Below are 23,300 nucleotides of genomic sequence, written 5' to 3'. Positions count from 1 at the left end.
TTCTGTTTTTGATAGTGCAGTACAAATGGCACCCACATTCACTTTTTTGGGTGACACCGGGAGGGCTCAATTTAAAAAGCACATATGTCTAAGTGGCACTGAGACATCTGCTTACTGGAAATCCCAAGTAGAAATAGAGGGAAACACCACTGTCATCTGTTTGACTTGAAACCGAAGGAAAATGGGAAAGCTGTGCTAGCAATGTGCTCCCTAGCCTTGATAACCAACAATATATTGTTCTCTATTAGCAATCCTTATATCATTGCAGGAAGTCACAGCTGAGTTAAAGAAACATCCAGAGAGCTGGACTGTGGTGACAATGCACTTTTAATCCCAGCATTTTCGAGGCAGAGGCAGGAGGATCTCTGTGAGTTTGAGGTCAGCCTGGTCACAGAGCAAGTCTAGGACAGCTAGGATTAACTACATGAATCCTGCATCAACAAAACCATTCAGAGAACAGAAGTAGGTTTCTTTCAGTTGAGACAAGCTTTAATACAGGGCAACCACATTCAGCAGACACCTACATCTTTCACGTGAATGAGGACTTTTTTTTCCTTTTTTCTTTGGAAACAACAATTTGAAACAACTTGGAGGGAGTGGTAGTAAAGAATAAGAAAAGAATTAATTACTGACACACTCAACACTTGGATAGATCTCAGGATATTATTTGGAGTAAGAAAGTACATTTCAAAAGGTAGAATGCTAAATAAAAATTGGTAAAAAGACCATGGGCTGTCAGGGTAGGGATGGAGGGAGGGCGTGTCTTAGGTAAGTGGAAGCCATGTAATATAATTTCACGTATCTATACACAAAACATGCGATTCAATGACTGCACATAACACCTCATGGATGGACGTAGCACTTCATGTGAGGTCCCTGGGTTCAACTTCAGCACAGCCTTATCCCACCAAATAACAACCCACGGCGAGGGAAAGTTTATTCAGTATGGTGTCTAGTGTAATTTCTCAGTCTGGAAACAAACTATGATTATGTAAAAAAATTGTTTTGGGGCAACACAGGGTAAAGTGCATATCTGAGCTAGATGAGGAGGGCAGAATTCTAAGTCTGAAGCCAGCCTAGGCTGCGAGATTGACCTGAGACCTTCTTAAAAAAACCTACAGTTGAGAATGTAGCTCAGTGGTCAGGCTCAGTAATAGAGCCCATTAGCACACGCAAGGCCCTGGGGTTTAGGGAAATACATCTGAACCTGATTGGCTGCAGCACCTGATCTTCTGAGTTGTTTTGCCTCTGTTTTAGGTTCAATGATGCTGAATGAACCCAGCTTTCCCTCTAATCAGCCATCTCACAACTGGGTCAAACCCCCTCAAACCAATGTTAATTAGCTACTAACAGGGAAAAGACTCTCAGAGGTATTAGAAATCCCAAAGGTCATACAAAGGTCGTGGCCAGGCAATGATGATGCAAGCCTTTAACCTTAATCCTACCTAGCACCTGGAAAGCAGAGGCAGGTGGATCTCTGTGAGTTTGAGGCCATCCTGGTCTATGGAGTGAGTTTCAGGACAGCCAGGGTTACACAGAGAAACCCTGTCTTGAAAAACAAACATATCCCAAAGGTCTGGCCTCCTTAAGTGCTATCAGTACAGGGCTAGTCCTCACACACACCACAAAAGAGAAATGAAGAGTTAGAATAACTTTGGTAACTGTCTAAGACGCTTTACATCTAAGAAGGTGCCCACAGAATTCATGCTATTCATTTGCTTTAAAGTCTCAGGAGACTGCGAGAGTTCAGGAAAAACGGCAATGTCTCTTTCATTTTCCTTCTCGGGATGACGAGTAAATTCTGCTTTTCCAGTTCGGAGGTTTACTGCTGGGTGTGGCTTAAGATTCCTCAATGAGACAGCAGAGTCTTGAGTCAGGTGCTCTGCTGCTCTCGGCTGCTGAGCTTGGTTTGTGATGTTTCTCAATACTGGCACATCTGTGTGCGTGTCCCCAGAGCCACCGTTAGAGCACTGAGCTGTCTCACAGGCATTCCGAGAAGGCGCTCTCTCAGGACCACACTGTGCTGGTTTGCACGCTGGGTTTCTGTTCAACACACGGTTGCTCTCACTGTCCGAATGGCCGGGAGGCTCCTCTTCATCCTCATCCTCGCTATTGTCACTGCTTTGTAAGAGTCCGTATCTCTTCATGTATTTTTTGGTTGCAAATGACATGTTGCTTGGTGAAACTAAGCTAAGCCCCACTGAGCTTTTGTCTGAATTAATATGTAGAAGGCCGAGAGACGAGTCACAGTGATTCTGGTTTGATCGAGCAAGGGACAGTTGTGACAGCTGGTTTTCACTCAAGTACCTCAGAGCTATGGCATTTGCTTCCATGCTCAAATCCACACCAGTGGGACTTAAGCTGCTCATGCCAATGTTACCAAACGACATGTAGTTCAATCCAGAGATCACTGCTTCTGGGCTGATGCATGCCAAAACACTGAAAGACATGGGAAAGTGAGGCAGCTTTTACCTTACTCTAAATAGCAAGAGTTCCATTCTGCAAAATAACAAAAGTTTTCACTTTAAGCTTACGGAGGCTTTTAAACCGACTACCCAGACGTAAGCCCTCATGGTGCAGACACACATTCAGAGTAGACATGATAACCGGGAGGTAGCCCATATTCACGGTCTGAATGCAGATTACTGACTGGCCAGCCAGTTTCCATGTTTCACACTACAGCATGGACACAGGATGGCTATTGTGAAGGAACACATTACCAAGATAGGTGTGGTGCTGCAGGCCTACTACCCCACCCCAGGGCAGGTTAACCAGTGGAAGACCTAGGTACGCAAAACCTGTTAAGAAGCACAATAAAGCCAAACCACTCCCCTTCCCAAAGCAACAAAGAAACCCAAAAAAACCAACCAAACAAAAAAAAAAAAAAAAAAAAAAAAAGAAAGAAAAAAAAAACAACCCCCCTCCAAACACAAAGTACAATAGAACAGAAAGCAAAAAACAAAAACAAAACAAACCCATAAAAAACCCAAAACCCAAAACATTACACTATCCACTATTTACTCCCTAATGGGAGTCGTCTTGATCATGCCTGTAATAAAAAGCTGAGGCAAGAGAACTGTGATTCTGGTCTACACAAAAAATTCAGTTCTGCACAGAAAGCACGGGGAAATTGTGAGTTCAAACAGGTATACTGAGTTTGTTCTCATGCTTTTTTCTTAAACATTTATTTTATGTATATGAATGTTTTGCTTGTGTGCACTTATGTGCACCCTATATGTGCCTGGTACCTGAGCATTAGAAGAGAGCCCTGGATCCCTTGGAACTGAAGAAATCACTGTGTGGTCACAGATGTCTGAGTCTCTCAGTACAGAAATAAAAAAATGTCAGGGCTTCTGAGATGGCTCATTTGCTGAGGCACATGCACACTCACACACTCACACTCATACACACACACACACACACACACACACGCACACACAGGAACAAACAAATAAATATATTTTTAAAAAGAGAAAATATTCAAAAGTGTTAGCCTCGTTCTCCTGTACTATTGATAGAGATTAAAATGAGTATAAATATTTGGCCTACTATAACTTTAATTTGAACAAGTACTTGCAGAATGGCATATACTTAGCACTGATTTAAATAGTACATAAAAGTTCAGAGAGCATGGGGGTTCAACACATTATATACAGCATGGCTACAACAGAATATAATACAGCTAGGAAAGGCATGAGAAAGAGCCTGGGAAGATGGCTCAGTGGTCAAGAGCATTGGCTTCTCTTCATTCAGTTCCCAGCACCACCCAAATAACATTTCTATACCATGAATGTGACAGACTGAAGTGTTTGAGGGAAGGAGAGCTTTGCATTTTCTTACATTGTCTCATGTTGCTTGTTTTTTTAAACTAGGAAGTTTTGTTAGTTTTCTAATAACAAAAAACAATTTTCAGAAAACTTACTAGCTAGCTTAATAATATCCTTGCCAGGTTTTATCCTCTTTTTAGAGGTGTATATATGCTGAGCTTGTCTTTGGTAAGAGGAATCTAAGCAGAAGGGTCTAACCGTTGGCTGTACACTGCCACCAGGAACTGGTGTGACTCCACCACCTCTAGGGAAATGCTCAGACACTGCCAATAAAACTCATTTCTCTTTCCTAATATTTTGTTAGAAACTTGGAAAGATACCAATAAAAGGACAAATCAACAGAAGCACCGCCCTCGGGCAGCTTTTCTCTGTAAGCTCCTCCCACTGGAAGACTAGCAATGGAAAGATGGTCATATTTGCACCCCACACGCACCAGCAGGCCTGAGATGCGAGCACACACACTTTCCGGGAACATTGCAACACGCCCGACACTTATGCATCTCCTGAAACAAAGCCTAGTTACCTGGCATGATCCACCTTCTGGGCACTTTTCTTCACTTTAGTGGGAGAATCAATTTTCACTCCTAGGCTCCTTAGCTGTTTAATAGTTGCACTGAGTACACAATCTGTGTCCACCAGTCCTGAAGTGTGTCTTTTTTTCCTTGCATGGTGAGCATTTTGGGTCTTGGTGCACTCATGGTTGATAACTACTGCTCTGGTAGGTGGTTGATCCGTTTCCTGGGAGGAGTTACTCAGGAGGTGGTTCACCTGACCCTGTGGAAAGAAAAAGAATGCACCTACAAATCACTAACATTTTGGAGATTTTTTTTTAAAAAAAGACTTGCTCATTATTTATTTATGTGCGTGTGTGTGCCTTTGTAGGTGGAATGTAAGTGGTTGTGAGCCACCTGATTGGGAGTCCTCGAATAGAGAGCAAGCTTTGTAAACTTCCCGCCTTCAAACACACGACCTTAAGATTTTAGGAAAATTCCACAAGGAAGGCTAAATATTATCTTGTCAGATTCCATAAAGTATCTAGTATACTTGTAATTATACAGGGTTTTTTCTCTTTTTTTAGAGACTAAATTTCAAGAGCAACTGTTTGTTCTTGCTAAGTATATGATGACTAGAAAGTTTATAATTTACATCATCAAAATTTATGAAAATCTAAACAATTACCTATTGTAATTGTTAGTGGTCAAAGATGATTCTATTTCAAGGTTTCATTCCATTTAAATTTAGGGAAAACTTAACTAGTATTTCCTATGTTAAATAACCACATCACAAAAGACAAAATGGTCTACTTACCAACAAGTCCTGGTAAATTTTGTTATCTGATGGCCCAAAGGGCTCAACTTTTGTTCCCTGTGGTGATTCAGTGCTGTTACTGGCTCCCTCTGCTGGCGCAGTCTGTAAGCACATGCTCACACTTTCAGCCAGCAAAGCATTTGGGAAGAACACAGGAACATCAGGCTCTTTTCTCTGCTCTGAAGAGCTGTTTGAAAGGTTCAGAGACAGCAAAATACTTTTAACGGATATTTAGACACACACACAGAGTCACAGAATCACAGACACAGACACACACACACACAGAGTCACAGAGACAGACAGACAGACATACACACACAGACACAGACACACACTCGAAGTGCAGTACTTATGGAAGAAAGGGGTCAAACCCAAGCAGCACTTTGCTTCGATCTTCAACTCTCCAGACCACAGTACTGTTTTAAGTCATCTATTGTCCCATTGAAGACTACGTTCACTGAAGGCTACAAACAAGCTACTGATACTGTCTACATCTGACGCAGAAAAAACTTTTAGGATATCTAAACATTTTAAATATATAATTTGCTCATTTGAAGTTCTAAAATAGAAAAGATCCTTGTCAATTCAAGGTTCATAAGCCACAATTAGTTATATATATAACTATATACATAGTTATATATATATTATATATAATAATAATAAGCATATTAGTTAGTTGGTATTTCTTCTTTATGTTTTTGGTTTCTTTTTCAACTTTAAAGATTTATTTATTTATTATATATATAAGTACACTGTAGCTGTCTTCAGATACACCAGAAGAGGGCATCGGATCTCTTTACAGATGGTTGTGAGCCACCATGTGGTTGCTGGGAATTGAACTCATGACCTCTGAAAGAGCAGTCGGGTGCTCTTAACCGCTGAGCCATCTCTCCAGCCCCCTCTTTTTCAACTTTATTTAGAGCTTTTATTATGTTCAAAACTAAAGAAACGCTGTTTCTTGTTAGAACACGAATCTGTGGCTTACAGGAAAAAGAGAAAGTGGCAAGGTATGGTGGCACATGACTCTTTTAGTTATTTATGTGTCTGTGTGCCTGTGTAAGTTTATGTGTACCATGTACATGCAAGGGCTCAGTCAGGCTCCCACAACTGAAGTTGCAGGTGTTTGTTACATGTCTAAGCTCGGAAAAGAACCAGGGTTCTCTACCAGAATAGTTAGTGCTCTTAACCCCTGTGCCATCTCTCTAACCTCCAGATTTATTTCATTTTTACATTACATGTACATGTGTGTGTTGGGAGGTGCATGTGTGTGTGGGTACCTGTGGAGGCCAAAGGCATCGAGTCTTCCTGGGCCTCGACTTACAGGCAGTTGTGAGCCACCTGATATGGGTGCTGGGAACCAAACTCAGATCCTCTAGAAAGCAGGAAGCATTCTTAAAAACAACTGTCTCTTCAACCACAGTGAGTGTAGTCTCACCCCTCGGGAGGCAGAGGTTGGAGAATCTAGAGTTCTAATAATCTTCCCAAGATAAAATCAAGAGTTGTTTCTGGCAGTGTTATTCATATTGCACATGACGTCACTGCAACCATTGTTCTGAACATAGCACACACTTTGCACTGCACGTGCTCACCAGTACCCTGATACTCACTGAAAGCTACCGATGCTGTGGCTCAGATCAAAGATTTCTGCATGTTATGAACGACAGCGTTTATTATATGTTTATAAAATATCAATTAATTGACAATAATTAATATATATTAATATTTGTAAAATAAATACATTTTTCTGTTCTTATAGAAACATAATGGGTGCGTGCCTCTAATCCCAGTGGATCTGAGTTCGAGGCCAGTCTGGTCTACAAATTGAATTGTAAGACAGCCAGGGCTACACAAAGAAATCCTGTCTCAAAGAAAAAAAAAAGTTGAAGGTGCCATCTCTTATAGTTTCAACTATTTAGCCAAGATTTAATTCTTCACGTAAAACTCAACAATCAGACCCATCCCATTATTATAAGTATCTTTTGTCTCTGTATTATTAAATGTTTCACATACCTACTTTATATTCATTTATACAGGGTCATGTTAAAATTTCTCAGGTTCAAGGGGTCACTTACAGAAAGTTTTGAGGCCTTGCTAGCACAGAGATACACAGTGGGAAGTCTGTAACTGAGTTTTCTTTTTCTTTTTTTCTTTTTTTTTTTTTTTTATTAACTTGAGTATTTCTTATATACATTTCGAGTGTTATTCCCTTTCCCGGTTTCCGGGCAAACATCCCTCTTCCCCCTCCCCTTCCATATGGGTGTTCCCCTCCCCACCCTCCACCCATTACCGCCCTCCCCTCAACAATCACGTTCACTGGGGGTTCAGTCTTGGCAGGACCAAGGGCTTCCCCTTCCACTGGTGCTCTTACTAGGATATTCATTGCTACCTATGAGGTCAGAGTCCAGGGTCAGTCCATGTATAGTCTTTAGGTAGTGGCTTAGTCCCTGGAAGCTCTGGTTGCTTGGCATTGTTGTACATATGGGGTCTCGAGCCCCTTCAAGCTCTTCCAGTTCTTTCTCTGATTCCTTCAACGGGGGTCCTATTCTCAGTTCAGTGGTTTGCTGCTGGCATTCGCCTCTGTGTTTGCTGTATTCTGGCTGTGTCTCTCAGGAGCGATCTACATCCGGCTCCTGTCGGCCTGCACTTCTTTGCTTCATCCATCTTGTCTAATTGGATGGCTGTATATGCATGGGCCACATGTGGGGCAGGCTCTGAATGGGTGTTCCTTCAGTCTCTGTTTTAATCTTTGCCTCTCTCTTCCCTGCCAAGGGTATTCTTGTTCCCCTTTTAAAGAAGGCGTGAAGCATTCACATTTTGATCATCCGTCTTGAGTTTCATTTGTTCTAGGCATCTAGTAACTGAGTTTTCTTCTTCTACTCCTGTCCCTCCCACTGTGCTCCAAACACATCACATTGCTCCTTATCTTCCACCCCATTCAGTAGTTCTTCACCGTAGTGTAGGACTCTAATGCTGCCATCAAGGTTTGTTTACCTCTCCAAAAAATAGTGTCATTCAGCCAGTTAGTGATGGTGCACACCTTTAACTCCAGTACTTGGGAGGCAGGGGCAAGTGGATCTCTGGGAGTTCAAGGCCAGGTCTACACAGTCAGCTCCAGGACAGCCAGGACTATGCAGAGAAACCCTGTCTCGAAAAACAACTACCAAACCCCACTGTCATTCAAAAGGCAGGCCTGGTAACTCACACCTGCCACAACTACAAGCATGGCCTGGCCTACATGTACTTTGTAGGACATTCTGGGCCACACTGTTTCTATTCTAAGGAAGAGTCCAGGCCAGTTACCAAACTTGGCTTATTCCATTTTTAATTAATGGCCATCATGATTAAATACTGTGATGACCAAGTCTTGCCTGCCAACTGGCCTGATGGACCCCTGGCAGTCCATCTCCTAAAGCACACTGCGGGTGTGTGTGAGGGCATTTTCAGAGAGGAGCAGCGGCCCTAAATGTGAGCAGCGCCATCTAATCATGTGAGCACCCCAAATGTAATCAGCTGCGGGAGAGGGTGAACAAAGTCAGGCCACAGCCCACTCCTGAGCTCAGGTTTTGTGTCCTGCTGCATCTCACTTGCCGTGAGCTTTGGCTTTCTCTGTGTAGCCCTGCTGTCCTGGAACTCACTCTGTAGACCAGGCTGGTCTTGAACTCAAAGATCCACTTGCCTGCCTCTGCCTCCTGAGTGCTGCTGGGATTAAAGGCTTGTGCCACCACTGCCGGGCTTTGTTTCTGTTTTGTCAGTTCACTGCCTATTGTTTTGAAACAAACATATAAAATGACATTTTATTTGTTGTCCTTTTCAAATATAATTGTAGTGTCCTTTGGAACCCTGTATTATTAGAATCTCTAAGGTGAGGTCTGAGTACACAGATTAGAAACTCAGTAGCTGACATATGGGAATAGTTGAAGAAAGTTTTCTTTGAGATTTTCTGTTATGCTGACACTTGCTATGTAAAGATGTCAGTGAAAATGTACTAAGCTTATCAATAGCTCAAAAAGGAAGAAAATTAACATATTGGTGACGGTAATAAAGAATAGTCCATGGCATATTTCAGAATTGCAGAGCAGAACTTAAATTTTCACCACAAAAGGGTATGAGGTCATAATTTTGATTGCCAGATTTAATTACTCTCTAATATACATACATGTGTGTGTGTATATCTATCTATATCTATATCTATATATAGATATCTATATCTATATCTATATCTATCTATCTATCTATCTATCTATCTATCTATCTATCTATCTATATATATATATACATCTCAATCCAAGCAGGGCAAAGAGGCAAATGCCTTTAGTTCTAGCACTTATGAGGTAGAAGCAGTCAAATCCCTTGTGAATTCAGGGCTACTCTATACATAGTGAGTTCTAGGACAGCCAGGGATACCTAGAAAGACTTGGTCTCAAATAAACAGGCACCACAGCCACCCAACAAAACAAAACCAATCCCTGAATATAAAATATATTCAACCCATAGCACTGCAAAGGCAGAAAATGGGGTTGTTGTTGTTGTTGTTGTTTGTTTTTAAATAACCTGAAACAGTGAATGGAAGGTTCTTACTTGGATTCAGGAAGTGGTTGATTAAATTCTTCCACAGCAGGGTTGCTTTCTTCAAAACTAGGAATGTCAACTGCTTTTAAGGAAGATGCGCTGCCTGGAGGACTTGTCGCTTCATTATTAATATCTACAGAAAAATTCATGTCTTCACTGGAAATCTTGGTATCATCTTGCTTCAGCTGTGCGTCATGCTCTTGATCATCACCTGCTGCGTTCCAAAACAAGCTAGCACCTAAGGGGTTAAATCAGTCAGACACTAGAACAAATATTCAACCAGAGAAAGGATGAACTTAAAAGCTTGTAGAGAACATCTACATTACCTTAACAAAATCCCACTGTTTCAAATTATCTTTAAAAATGCCGCAAAGAGAAGTAGGTAAAAGGCAGGAAGACAAGAAACCAGTAGCAAAGGGAAAGGGGACATCCGTGTCCTGCCTGCTCAAGGAGGCTCTGCTTCTCAGATTAAGGTCCAGTGGCAGGGCTGGAACTCCAACACTCGACAAGCTGAGGTAGGAGGATTCTGAACGGGAGGATAGCCTGGGATATGTAGGGAGTTAAGGCCAATCTGGGCTACATTAATAAGAGTCTGTCTCAAAATAAAATGAAAGTACTTCAGGAGAAAAAATATACATGAGAAAAAAAACCTTGTAAATTCATAGGCTCTCTGGTTTTGTTCTAAATAACGGTGTTAGAGGGGCGCAAGGCACACATACTGTGAGGCAGGTATTTACAAATCAAGTGCTTGGGGGATAAGGAAACATCTCAGTGTCAGCTGCTTGCATGAGGACCCGAAGCACCATGTAAAAATCACCAGCTGGCCAGCAGCCTAGCTGAAACAGCGAGTTCCAGGTTTAATGAAAGCAACTGGGTGGTGGTGGTATATACCTTTAATCCCAGCACTCAGGAGGCAGAGGCATGAGGATCTCTGAGTTCGAGGCTAGCCTGGTCAATAAAGTGAGTTCCAGGACAGGCAACACTACACAGAGAAATCCTGTCTTGAAAAACCAAAACAGACAGACAGACGGACAGGACAGAGCAGAGCAGAACAGCAAATGAGAAGATAGACTGATATCAAGTTCTGGCATCTACTCACACCTACAAGGTTGAGCACACCTGCACACATTATGTGTACGCATGTACATAAAACACATACACACTTAAAAAACAGCTCAGTGCTTCTCTAATGCAATGAGCCATTTGCAAATGCTTTTAGAGCCTATCTACATACCATGTTTCTACTTTCTGTTACATAAATTCAGTTCATTTTTACTTAGCTTCACCATTTCTGTGAAGTCTCAGGTTTGATATGCTAGTCATACCTTTTCCATTACACATAAGAATAAACAATTGGGTCTGGAAAGAAGGCTCACTGGTTAAGAGCACTTGTTCTTACAGAAGACCTGAGTTTGGTTTTCAGCACTCACATGGAGATTTATAACCAACCTTCTACAGGATCTAACGACCTCATCTAACCTCTGCTAGCATCAGACATATGGCTGATGAACATACATTCATATACTCATACCCAAAAAGTCAATCTAAAAAGAAAAACAGATTTACAAAAGTAAGAATCACCTGTACTCTACCTCCAGTAATCTCTTATGCCATGACCTATGTACATTTTCCAATCTGGAAAACACTGCTAATGCAGTGGTTTGAAGAAGCAAAAAAAAAAAAAATTAAGTCAAAATGGCCTCTTTTTTCCTTTCATTTTGTTTTTGAGCCAAGGTATAGAGCCCAATCTGTACACAAACTCAAGACCCTCCAGAGCACTTAACTATAGACATGGACCATCATGAAAACATTTTCACTTTGAGTGGCTTTATGAAAATAAGTCACAATTAACATCCAGGTTTAAATCTGCATTCATATTTTTTAGAAAAAATGTGAAAAGCTGCAATAGGTCCTGCTTACTTGATACCTTTAGAGAAAGTTAAGTACATGTAAAATAAATATGCTCTAAAAGTGTCTTAGTTAAAATGACTGTTAATAACTTGTTTTGGAACGGGCCACGGTATCACAGGCCTTTAATTCCAGCACTTGGGAAGCAGAGAAAAGAGGGTCTCTGTGAGTTCTGTGACAGCCTGGTTTATACAGCAAGTTCCAGGACAGCCAGGATTACATAGAGAAACCCTGTTTCAAAAAACTCAAGTCAACTAAACCAAACCAAACCCCACAACATGTGAATGATTTCACTTGTCACTTTAAATTACCCACAGAAGTGGGTAAGCCATTTCTAAGTCCTACGAAGTGGTCTAGTGATAGATACAGTGATGAGAAACTACAGTAGCTGGGCAGTGGGGGCACACATCTTTAATCCTCGCACTTGGGAGGTAGAAGCAGGTGGATCTAAGTTTGAGGTCAGCCTGGTCTAGAGTGAGTTCCAGGACAGTCAAGGCTACACAGAGATGCCCAGTCTTAAAACCCTCCCCACTAAACCAACCAAACCAAAACAAAGAAGAAACTACAATATAGTAAACACAGAATTTTATAAGACATAAAAACCCTACACTTTTTTCTCTTTCTTTGGTGTGAGTTCCGTATGAACGTGTGTAAGTGTGAGCACACATACAAGAGGATATGGATATCAAGGTCAATGCTGAGTCTTCCCACCACTCTCTACCCAGTATTTTGAGAACTGAACCTAGCGCTCATAGGCTGGGCAGGACTCGCTAGCCAGAGAGCCCCAGGGATCCTTAAGCCTCCCCAGTGCTAGGACTATAGATGACATTAACTACTGCACCTGGCTTTTTACCCGGGTGCTACAGATCTGAACTCAGATCCTCACGCTTGGGGAGCAGGCACCACGCTAAGCCATCTCCTTATCTCTTCCTCCATTCCCTTCTTTCAAAAGGCAAATGTGAGAAGCACAAAACACTAATTTCTTACAATTAATAAAGAAGTTACCTGTGCTCACAGCAATGCTTACACTTTTTCTCATGTGCAAGCCAGGTGAAGACTGTGCTTCCACGGAAACCAGCTCCATCTGTCTTGCAGCTTTCACAGAGTCTTCCGCAGTGGCTACTGACTTATGGGAGCCAGGATCTAGAGACTGTGCTTCTAATAAGCGCTGAATCTGTATCAATTAAAAACATGCATTGGCCAGGCAATCAACACAGCAATCAATGAAACTGGCCGCAGAGTTTAGTAACAAAGCACAAACACTCTAGTCACTACGGAGCTGACTTTATAACTTCTCACAATACAACTAAATCATACCATGAGACTTAGCGCAGAGAGCCATTACCATTAGCTACTAAGGCCCACCACTTTGACTAAGTATAAATTTTAAAGTGAAACTTACAGGTGGTTAGATTAGTATTCATAAGTTGAATTTTTATTCAAAAACCTCAAACCAGTATATTTTATTCCTACTTCATTTACAAATCAATTAAGAATGGAAAAGGAGGCATACCTTGAGCTTCATGTACCAAAAACTGAGGATTTTACACAAAATTCCTTTTATAAACTTTAGTCAAAATTGCTCATGTTTGGCCACACTGAAACAAAATAGTAACAAACAATAGCTAACACTGACTGGCTCTTTCTCGTCTGCAAGACACTTGTACCACAAATTGTTTATTTTAGGTGGATGGGTGTTTTGTCTGCATCACTTACAAGCCTGGTGTCCATGAAGACCAGAAGAGAGCATTGGATCCCCTGGGGCTTGAGTTACAAGCAGCTGTGAGCCGCCATGTGGATACTGGGAATTAAACCCACGTGTCTGGAAGAGGACCAGTGCTCTCAACCACTGAGCCATCTCTCTGCCTTACGTCCCAGATCTTATGTGTGAGCTTTACAATTCCATGAACCTTCCCTCCTCCTCCTCCTCAAGTGGAGATGTAATTTACATTTCTTAGAATTAATCAATTCTGAAGCTCACAGTATATTCACAAAATGTGAAACAATAATCATTTATTCCAGAACATTTTCAAACCCCAAAAGCCTCTATATCCATTCACTGTCATTCCTTACCACTCCTCTCTCCTGACCTTTGGACCCACTAACACACCTTCTAGCTCTCTGCGTTTGCTGACTTTGGACATTTCATACACACAGAGCTAAGCTTGTGCCTGGCTTCTTTCTCTTTACATAAAGCTTTCAAGATTAATCTCAGCATTTATCAATGCTTTAGACTGCTGAATACTCCACTGTATGAGTATGTTCACTGAGGTTATCCATCAATCAAGCTGACGGACACCCATATTGTTTATAGTGTGACCTACTATGAATATTGCTATGGACATTCATATACAAGGGGTTGTTGTTTTGATTTCATTTTGTTGTTTTAAGCTAGGGTCTTGCTGTAGTCCGGGTGATCTAAACCTTGCTTTGTTGCTCAGGCTGCCCTCCCAGATTGACTCCCACTCCCTCCATCTCCTGCTGCACCACCACAACAGCTGATGTACAGGGTTTTAACTTTTCTTGAATACATACCGAAGTGAGGAATAGCCCCCTTTGCTTTGTTGTTGATTTTTTTTTAAATATTTTTATTTCCCTATAAATGGTATGATGATTAACTAGTTAATTTTAGTGGATTAATATAATTATCAATCAGGTTGCTTTTCCAAGGCTGGAAAATGAATTAGAATCTAAGGAATCTGTCAGTTCATCTGCCCACTTCATTAAGTATTAGACAAACAAACAAACAAATAAGCAAAAGACTGTGAATACTAGAATAGGAGCAATACCTTCTTAATACGAGTCAAGTGCTATAGGCACAGCCCAAGCCTGAGTGTCTCTGGAGTTATTAGCACATATGCAACTAAAATGTAAATGAGAGATGTAAATAAATAAGCTGGAAAAATGGCTCAGCTGTTTAAGCCTAAAGGCTCACAACTGAAAGATGCAAATAATAGATAAATAAATGAATAAATAACATAAAAATAAATGTACTGAGCCGGGCAGTAGTAGCTTACAACTTTAATCCCAGCACTCAGGAGGCAGAGGGCAGAGGGCAGAGGCAGGCAGATAACTAAGTTCGAGGTCAGACTGGTCTACAGAGAATTCTAGGACAGCCTGGGTATCAGAGAAACCCTGTCTCAAAAACAGCAGCAGCAGCAGCAGCAGCAGCAGCAGCAGCAGCAGCAGCAGCAGCAGCAGCAGCAGCAGCGGCAGCAGCAGCGGCGGCGGCGGCAAACACTGGAAATAATCTGTAAGTATAGTAGTCACTGGTACACTGACTGTAATAGAAACAGTTCAAGTTGTTGACAAAACAGACATGACAATTAGAAAATCCATGTGTACTCTTAGAAAATGACCCAATACAATAAAGTTCTTTATGTACTCAAAATGGACATGTCTGAAAGATACCTGGGGCTGGGGAAATAGCTTGCCCTGCAAACATGAGGACCCAACTTTGATCTCCAGCACCAAGTAAAAGGCAGGTGTGATGTGTAACTGCAATGGGAGCACCATGCAGGTGGAGACAGGCAGATCCTCAGGCTCTCTGACCAGTCAGCCTAGCCTACACCCAAGTCCCACACACAGACTGTCTCAAAAACACTTAAAACATACACAGAAGGGGCTGGAGAGATGGTTAAGAGCATAGACTGCTCTTCCAGAGGTCCTGAGTTCAATTCCCAGCAACCACATGGTGACTCACAATCATCTGTAATGGGATCCGATGCCCTCTTCTGGAGACAGCTACAGTGGATTCATATAAATAAATCTTAAAAAACAAAAAACCCTGACTCTTAACAAAGAACCAATGGTCTATACATTGTTAATAGTTAAACTGTGTGATATCTGAACTATGCATCAATAACACCAAAGTATACTTATTCCCTATCTCATTATCCTCTTCAGACATCTCAACTCCATTTTCTAGCGGAAACTATTATCAGTAGTTCCATGTTTCTTCCATGCCTGTTCTTTTCATTCATATTTAGACATTTATATAAAGCCTTAATCCATTCTGACTAAGTATTACTCTGAAATTGTTATCTACAAAATATTTCTTATCCTTCTCAGTCAATGATCATCGTTGATAATGATAATGATGATGATGGTGGTGGTGGTGATGATAAATACAAGATGGACACTTAGATACAGTGGTACACATCTATAATCCCAGTATGTGGTAGGTAGGGGAAGGAGTATTGAACAGTAAAGACCTAGGCTTTTGGATCACAGGTTCAAGGCCTAGGACTCATGAGACCATGTCTCAAAAAAACCCAAAATAAACAAAAAAAGCAGATACATAGAGGTTCTTAACTGGCCTCTTATTAGTAACTGGTATCAAATATAGTAGCAAGGAACATCCTAAAGACTCATTGGCTCAGATGAGTAAACACAAAGGCTGAAAAACTAGAGACATGCAAGCCTTTGTATTTAGCTGTATATAAAAGTTTAGAGAAAACTGGAAGAAAACACGACTATGTTGTAGGTTAGGATACAGAGATAAAAGGCTTGCTCTCTGGTCCTTGCCTTACTAACCAGAAATTATGGAACAAGGCTAAACTATCCTCTAACCTTCACTTTATCTATAAAACAGGAGGGACTAGAATTCAGCTCTAAGGTTTTTCTAGTTCAGTACTCTACCATTTTATAAAGCATAACCACTGTAGAGTTGCCAATAATTAAGGAAATACACTAAGAATTTAAGAGCACCAATAAAGCCCCACACAGACCTGTGCCTGAAGTAGTCTCAGCTGCCGGTCCTGTTCTGTGACAAAGCGATACGCATCAGGAGACAGTCCCATCATGCCATTGTCTGGGGCTGTAGTGGGTGTGTGCATGCACACGGCACAGGGATGTGGCACACACGAGTCCACATGTGAAGGTCCTGCCACAGGGGACGGTTCTCCATTGCTGTGGGGAGAATAGGTGTCCACACCTCCTTGAGGCTTCATGGTAACAGGACTACTTGATGAGTAGATGGCATTAGGACACAGAGATGGACATCCACTTGAGTGAAAGAATGCATGTTTTGGAAGGGCTTCAGATCGGAGGTCTTGAACAGACCCTACTGTATTTCCCTGCCAAGAATTTATTGTACTATACTGAATATGGCCATGATGCTGACAACAGCTGCAGACATTCGTGGAATAGTAGGATGGTAATGAAGGAGTGGGTACTTGAAGCTCCATTGGTCTTGTTGAATTATGGGGTGAAAAAACAAGATTGTGTGGGTGGGCTTGTGGAGCAAGAGAGGGCTGCCTAGAGTCCAGTAAGGAAGGTCTCACGGGGTAGTCTTCCTTTGACATGCTCCCTGCAGACACTGCTTGAAGTTTCTCAGCTACATCAGGAGATGGCGCATTGAGAGAAGGCTTAGCATTAGTGCTCCTGAAAGGGAGGCTCTCTTTCATACAGGTAGATGACTGCTTCCCTCTGCACTGTCTTAAAGCAGTGTCCTGGCTTAACTGATTTGGCAGTCCCCTCAGGAAAGGTTCCCCAGTGTTAGCTTCTGAGCTGTGTTTGTCATCACAAAGCTCAGGCTGTGAGGGCTTAATCAACAAAGGATTCTCCACAGCCATCACTTCCACTGGCTTAGACGGGTTACTTGATTCTGTGAAGTTGTTGTCTAATACAAGCGAAAGTTCAGGAACAGATGGCTGGATCTTAGAAATCTATAAAGAGAAGCAAAAAGGAAATTATTTGCCAAATAATATTCAGTTACATGTTGATATTTGTTCACCACTTAAACCATCAATCATTATCCTTGGTACATGGCAGTCAGGAATACAATATACAGCGTTGTTTCATATAAAGTGAAAATTTGGGGGATTTTTGGAGATTCAGTTCTGTCATGTGATTTTTTAAAAATTTTTTTGGAAGCTGTCTTATGAGAGGATGTTTTGCTGCAAACAGACCAGTGGTCCTGGAAGCTGTTTTGTGACGGGGTGTGTAATGTTTCGCTGGAGTGGACACTTGAGAGGGCATGTGACGTTGAGAAAGAATATAAACATAACCCTACAGAGAGTGCACACTCTCGCACTGGTTTGCCTTACAACACTTTGCTGGTCTTTGCTAACCTTCACTTGTCATGACTTGGTAGAGAGAATGCACCAGAGAACTTCCCCTTCTCGTGTTATTCCAGCTGCTTCTGGCTGCTTCCTCAGACTCTGGCCAATTCAGCAGTCTCGTGGTTTATTCTGGATCTAGCCAATGTTACTGATTTCTGTGTTTGGTGTTTGCTGACCCAACTGAAATGCTGATATCTTGACAAGGAAGATTGGAATTGCTCCCCAAAACTACTTCAAAACAGGTTCACATCCCCATTTCCTACTAACCTTTCTTAACCTCTGGTAGGTAGGCTAGAAGGGAAGTTGAAGTGTTTAAGAACCTTATTAAAATTGGCTTAAAAAAATCTAAACCTAACATATACATATAAACATTCCCCCTACTTATTTAGTTTTTTTTGAGATCAGATCTCTCTATGTAGTTCTGGCTGTCTTGGAACTCACTATCAGCCTGGCCTCAAACTCAAAGATCTACCAGCCTCTGCCTCTCTCTCTCTGCCTCTCTCTCTCTCTCTGCCCCTCTCTGCCCCTCTCTCTGCCTCTCTCTGCCCCTCTCTCTGCCTCTCTCTGCCCCTCTCTCTGCCTCTCTCTGCCCCTCTCTCTGCCTCTCTGCCCCTCTCTCTGCCTCTCTCTGCCCCTCTCTCTGCCCCTCTCTGCCTCTCTGCCCCTCTCTCTGCCCCTCTCTCTGCCTCTCTCTGCCCCTCTCTGCCCCTCTCTCTGCCTCTCTCTGCCTCTCTCTCTGCCCCTCTCTCTGCCTCTCTCTGCCCCTCTCTGCCCCTCTCTCTGCCTCTCTCTGCCCCTCTCTCTGCCTCTCTCTGCCCCTCTCTCTGCCTCTCTCTGCCCCTCTCTCTGCGTCTCTCTGCCCCTCTCTCTGCGTCTCTCTGCCCCTCTCTCTGCCTCTCTCTGCCCCTCTCTCTGCCTCTCTCTGCCCCTCTCTCTGCCTCTCTCTGCCCCTCTCTCTGCCCCTCTCTGCCTCTCTGCCTCCTTTGCCTCTCTGCCGCCTCTGCCTCTGCCGCCTCTGCTTCTGCCGCCTCTGCCTCTGCCTCTGCCTCTGCCTCCCAAGTGTTGAGATTTTAAAGGTATGCGCCACCATCCCCTGGCTCTTTGACTATTTAAAATGGAACCCCTTTTATTATGACACTGATAAATATTATCTAGATTACAGAACAACAAGAACAAAAAAGGAGTATTATACTATAGTTTCTTACCCTCACTCTGCTATGTTAATATTCCTTAAGGAGTAACACTCCAGCCAGGAGGTGGTGGTGCACCTTTAATCCCAGCACTTTCAAGGCAAAGGAAGGAGGATCACCTGCTTGGTCTACAAACCAAATTCCAGGAAAGCCAGGACTAACATACAGAGAAACTTTGGAAAACCAAACCAAACCAAACCAGAAAAAAAAAAAATACCTCAGAATATTTCTCTGTTAAAGTCACTCAAGTATTTCTTCTTCTAATATTAAATAAGAGATGGGAGGAATCATTAAATCTGTTATACTATAATTTTTGGAAGCAGTGTTGGAGATTTTAATACAGATTTTAAGCTTGAGGATTAAGAGAAAGAGAGGAAATTTAAGATGCCCAAAAGTGTGGGTGTGAACTTCTTAAGGGAGAGCTGCCAACTATATTAATTTTCCTTTCCTTTCAATTAAGTTCAATTAAGGTAAACATTTCTAAAATAGTTCACTAATTGGTAGCAATTAAAAAGCAGTGTGACAATCAAGGGTTATTGGCATCTAACCTCTAAATGCAAGTAGGACGTTTTCTCTGAGAACAGTAACAATACTGTCAGGCACTGTGACACAGAATGCTGGGTCTTCATGGTTGACTGAGCACCAAATTCCTAAGTGAAAGCCCCAGACTTGGAATCGAAGCTTTACTGCTTACTAGTTATGTGAGCATGGACAGCCGGCCAGCTGAAACCTCAGTTTCCTTACACTTAGGTACACACTATTACCTATATACGAACATATATATAATTACTTTAATTGTATGCACCTGCAAGATGTATAATATATTCCTACATAAAGATATAATCTTATAATGGTCAGAACAACCCTCATATAGGGATGAGGTGGTACTTAAGTGTGCTGCTGTAGACTTGGAGCTTCCTAGCTGGACGTGAGCTCAGCTGTCACGGCATTACCTTTTGACTCACTGGGTGAGGACTGGGAATCGGTCTTGGAGAAAAGTCTTCATCTTCAAGGTCAGTGTCACGCTTATTTATTGGTATTTTCCCAGGAGATACTTTTTGGGAGGCTCTAAAGAGTAGAAAAGAAGACAAGAGACACCTTCAACAAACCAGGGCTGTTTTTTTTTCTGTTTTGAAGTGTGATGTCATTTAGTAAATATAGAAATATTTAATTTAGTACCTGACAGCCACAGGTACTAAATGATTAGGTCAGTGTTAATTTAGCAGGAAAGGTGATCTACTCGGGCTTAGCTAACCCCATTTACCTGATCCTGGGAAGTTTAACCCTACTTAACTGCTACAGTACCTCGATAGTCATTGAACACCTTCTGATTGACCACACTGAACAAAGTAGAGAGCAAGCTTAGTGCTTACTGGAAATATAGTATAGCGTGACCGACACGCACCCTGCAATGGTTTGAATCTTTAATGTACTCCATAGGCTTAGGACCCCGGCTTATAACCCTGCTGGAAGGTCATGGACCGTTCAGGAGGCAGGTAGGGCCTGGGAGTGGGAGCTAGGTCAGTCAGAATGGATTTTAGTGTAATACTTGCTTCTGCTTCCATCCTGCTTTACGTCCCGGTCCCCACCATGTGAAGAAACTGCCTCCACTCAAGTCCACTGCCACTGGGGGGAGTGGCTTCTTTCACTAGGCCTCCCCACCAAGTCTGAAACCTCTCTGAACAGTGAGCCAGGATGACGTTTCCTTCAGACACCCTTACAGCAGTGAGCCATGACACACTCCCAACAACACTCAACGCATCATATTTAACATCCAACGGGAAAACCGAAAATCACAGAGGTGGATTTTTATATACTTTTTGTTTAGTTTTCGTCACAGCTTTAAAAAACATGGCTATGTGTGATGGTGCGCCTCTTTAATTCCCGCACAGCAGGCAGATCTCTGTGCTCTACAAAGACTTTCAGTCCAACAAAGGTTACAAAGTAAGGCTCTGTCTCAAAGGAAAAGAAAAACAGTATTATTACCTTTAAAAAAAAGACAAACCCTATTTTGCCATACAGCAGTGGCATATGCCTTCAATCCCAGCAGTCGGGCTGCAGAGGCAAGTGGAGCTCTGAGTACAAAGACAGCTTGGTCCAAAGAGTAAGTTCCAGGACAGCCAGGGTTATACAAAGAAACCCTGTCTCAAAACAAACAACCTATTTTGTGTTATGCGTGTGAAGTCAGAGAACAACTTTCAGACGCTGGTTTTCTTTTACACTAAGTGGGTCCTGGAGATCAGACTCACACACCAGACTCAGCAACAAGTGCTTCAGCCACTGAGTAATCTCACTGGCTCCTAAGTTCTTTTTAAAATTACCTCACATTTAGTCAGCTGTAGTCACTGTATCCCAGAGAGCATGCTCCACCTGAAAACAGGACTCTTTAACAAAGTTGGGGTTATAGTTCAGTGGTAGTGGGTTGATTAGTACATGCAAAGCCCTGGGTTCAATCCCTAGCACTGAGAAGGAGGAAAGAAAAATGTTAATGCTGGTATTGAGTTCCAAAAGCTAAAACTGAGGTTTAAGATTAAAAATGAAAAAAAAAAAAAAGGGGGTTGGGGATTTAGCTCAGTGGTAGAGCGCTTGACTAGCAACCGCAAGGCCCTGGGTTCAGTCCCCAGCTCCGGAAAAAAAGAAAAAAAAATGAAAAAAAAATGTTTTGGGTGTGTGGGGGGAGACTAAAGATTTGAAATATGTGCGTAAAGGTTTTTTGTTGTTTGTTTCATCCTAGTAAATGGACAAAATCTCATCGGGATGCTATAGGGGAAAGGTAAGCAATGAGGAAGCTGAGAGCTTAGAACGTGCTCCTGAAAACACACCCTATGTGCTGCTGTACATAAGCTGACCTCTTCCTAGAAGGGAAAATAATGATAAGGGTCCTTCTGTGCAAGGCAGTGCAATAAAGCAATGACAGCATCCTCACAATGTGTTTTGAGTAGATAGGCAGGGTCTGTATCAGTCCCATCAAGCTCTCCTGAGACATACAAGGACAGGAAGACTACACAAGGATATCCCATGTGCTCAGTGCAGGCCTCTCATGACACAGAAAGGCAGTGCCCCAACAGGCTCAAAAAACTTGTGTCAACCCCTCAAAGTCAAATATTAGATACAAATGGATACATCTCAGCAGACAGCAGCACAGACAGATGAGAGTCATGCTGCCTTTTATTACCAGTAATGATAGACAATTAATCCCTTCTACATAAAATCTCAGAGGAAAGGGGATAGAAAGATGGTGAATTGACTGTGATCTCAACAGAATTAAAGAACAAGTAGGATAGAGGCTTAAGGTAGACAGTCAAATACAGGGGAAGACAGTACATACTGTGCATTTGAGTTATTTTGTTGAATACTGCTACATTTCTTCATCTCTCACACATGTGTGCAACACACTACAGAGCCAAAAATGGGCTGAAGTCAAATGATAAACTCACCTTTTTTAAAACACCCAAACCAAAAAGGAAAAACTTAAAATTGTTATCAATTTTTTAGGCAAAATTTACTAAATCCTAAAGTGGCAGATCCTCATTAACACTTCATTCAGAGTTGAAAACAAAAAAGTTTAAAAGTTTTCAACAACTCTGTTGTTGTTTTGATAGTGCTGGGATCAAACCCAGAGCTTTGCAAATGTTAGGCAAGCCCCTACACTAAGGCACACACCTATCTCTTAATATTCTGCTCCCTTAACTTGGCCTGTTCTTTCATAAATATTAAATAAAATGGTAAGTAAAGCCTACGATTTAGAAAGTTATTACCGCCATAGACTAGAAGCACTCGATTCTGGTGACCTAATCTGTTTGAGAATAACTTTATGCCCATAAAGATGGGAAGAAGAGCTTCAGACACGTCTCTAACTCTAGAGTCTCTCAGTACCTAAATGTGCAAGCTGTGGACCTAAGACTCCAGACTGAGTGACTATATGGGTTCCTCAAGTAAACTTAAAACAATCCTCTCTACCTCCACCCACGACAGCATTTCTCTGCATGACCCTGGCTGTCCTGAAACTCCCTCTGTACACCAGGCTAGGTGGGAACCTAAAGATCTGCTTGCCTCTGCTTCTCCAGTGCTGGGATTAAAGGCACAAACACCCATGCCTGCTGACCCAGCACAGTCAGAAAGGGTAGGGTGAGAGAGCATGTGAGGATGAAAGCTTCAGTGGAAGAGAGGATGAGAAGGAAAAGGAGAGGCAGTGGGAGACTTGAAGATGATAGGCTATTGGCTTTGAAAATAGTGTAAGCAGCTTTGAGATAAGGAATACAGATGGTTTCTACAAGCTAAAAAAGGCGAAACAAAACAAAAACAAAAACAAAACTCAGAATGATCATAGCCTGCCAATATTCTAATCTTGAGATTCAAACATTTTTAATTTCTGACCTCGAATAAAGACTTGAAGGCAGATATATCTGATACCAGCCATTTTCTCAGTAAAA

At 42.0% G+C, this 23,300-nt stretch overlaps 1 protein-coding gene across 5 annotated transcripts in view; it reads right to left on the bottom strand.

The window, feature by feature from the left end:
• Nucleotides 1-465: 465 nt before the first annotated feature.
• Stil (STIL, centriolar assembly protein) overlaps nucleotides 466-23,300 on the bottom strand; it is a 52,896-nt gene continuing 30,061 nt past the window's right edge. For 3 of the 5 annotated variants that reach the window (XM_039111180.2, XM_039111182.2, XM_039111181.2), the window contains 7 exons: nucleotides 19,821-19,935; nucleotides 16,343-17,281; nucleotides 12,618-12,786; nucleotides 9,714-9,942; nucleotides 5,136-5,322; nucleotides 4,351-4,601; nucleotides 468-2,439 (listed from right to left, as the gene is read on the bottom strand). In XM_039111180.2, coding sequence (XP_038967108.1) covers nucleotides 1,644-2,439; nucleotides 4,351-4,601; nucleotides 5,136-5,322; nucleotides 9,714-9,942; nucleotides 12,618-12,786; nucleotides 16,343-17,281; nucleotides 19,821-19,935 — 2,686 coding nt within the window. In that variant the 3' untranslated portion in view covers nucleotides 468-1,643. The other 2 variants (NM_001399206.1, XM_063287731.1) reach the window with 2 other exon arrangements.

Source organism: Rattus norvegicus, chromosome 5 (genome assembly GCF_036323735.1).
Source record: "Rattus norvegicus strain BN/NHsdMcwi chromosome 5, GRCr8, whole genome shotgun sequence".
Lineage (NCBI taxonomy): Eukaryota > Metazoa > Chordata > Mammalia > Rodentia > Muridae > Rattus > Rattus norvegicus.
This window is presented reverse-complemented; position numbering and strand designations above follow the sequence as displayed.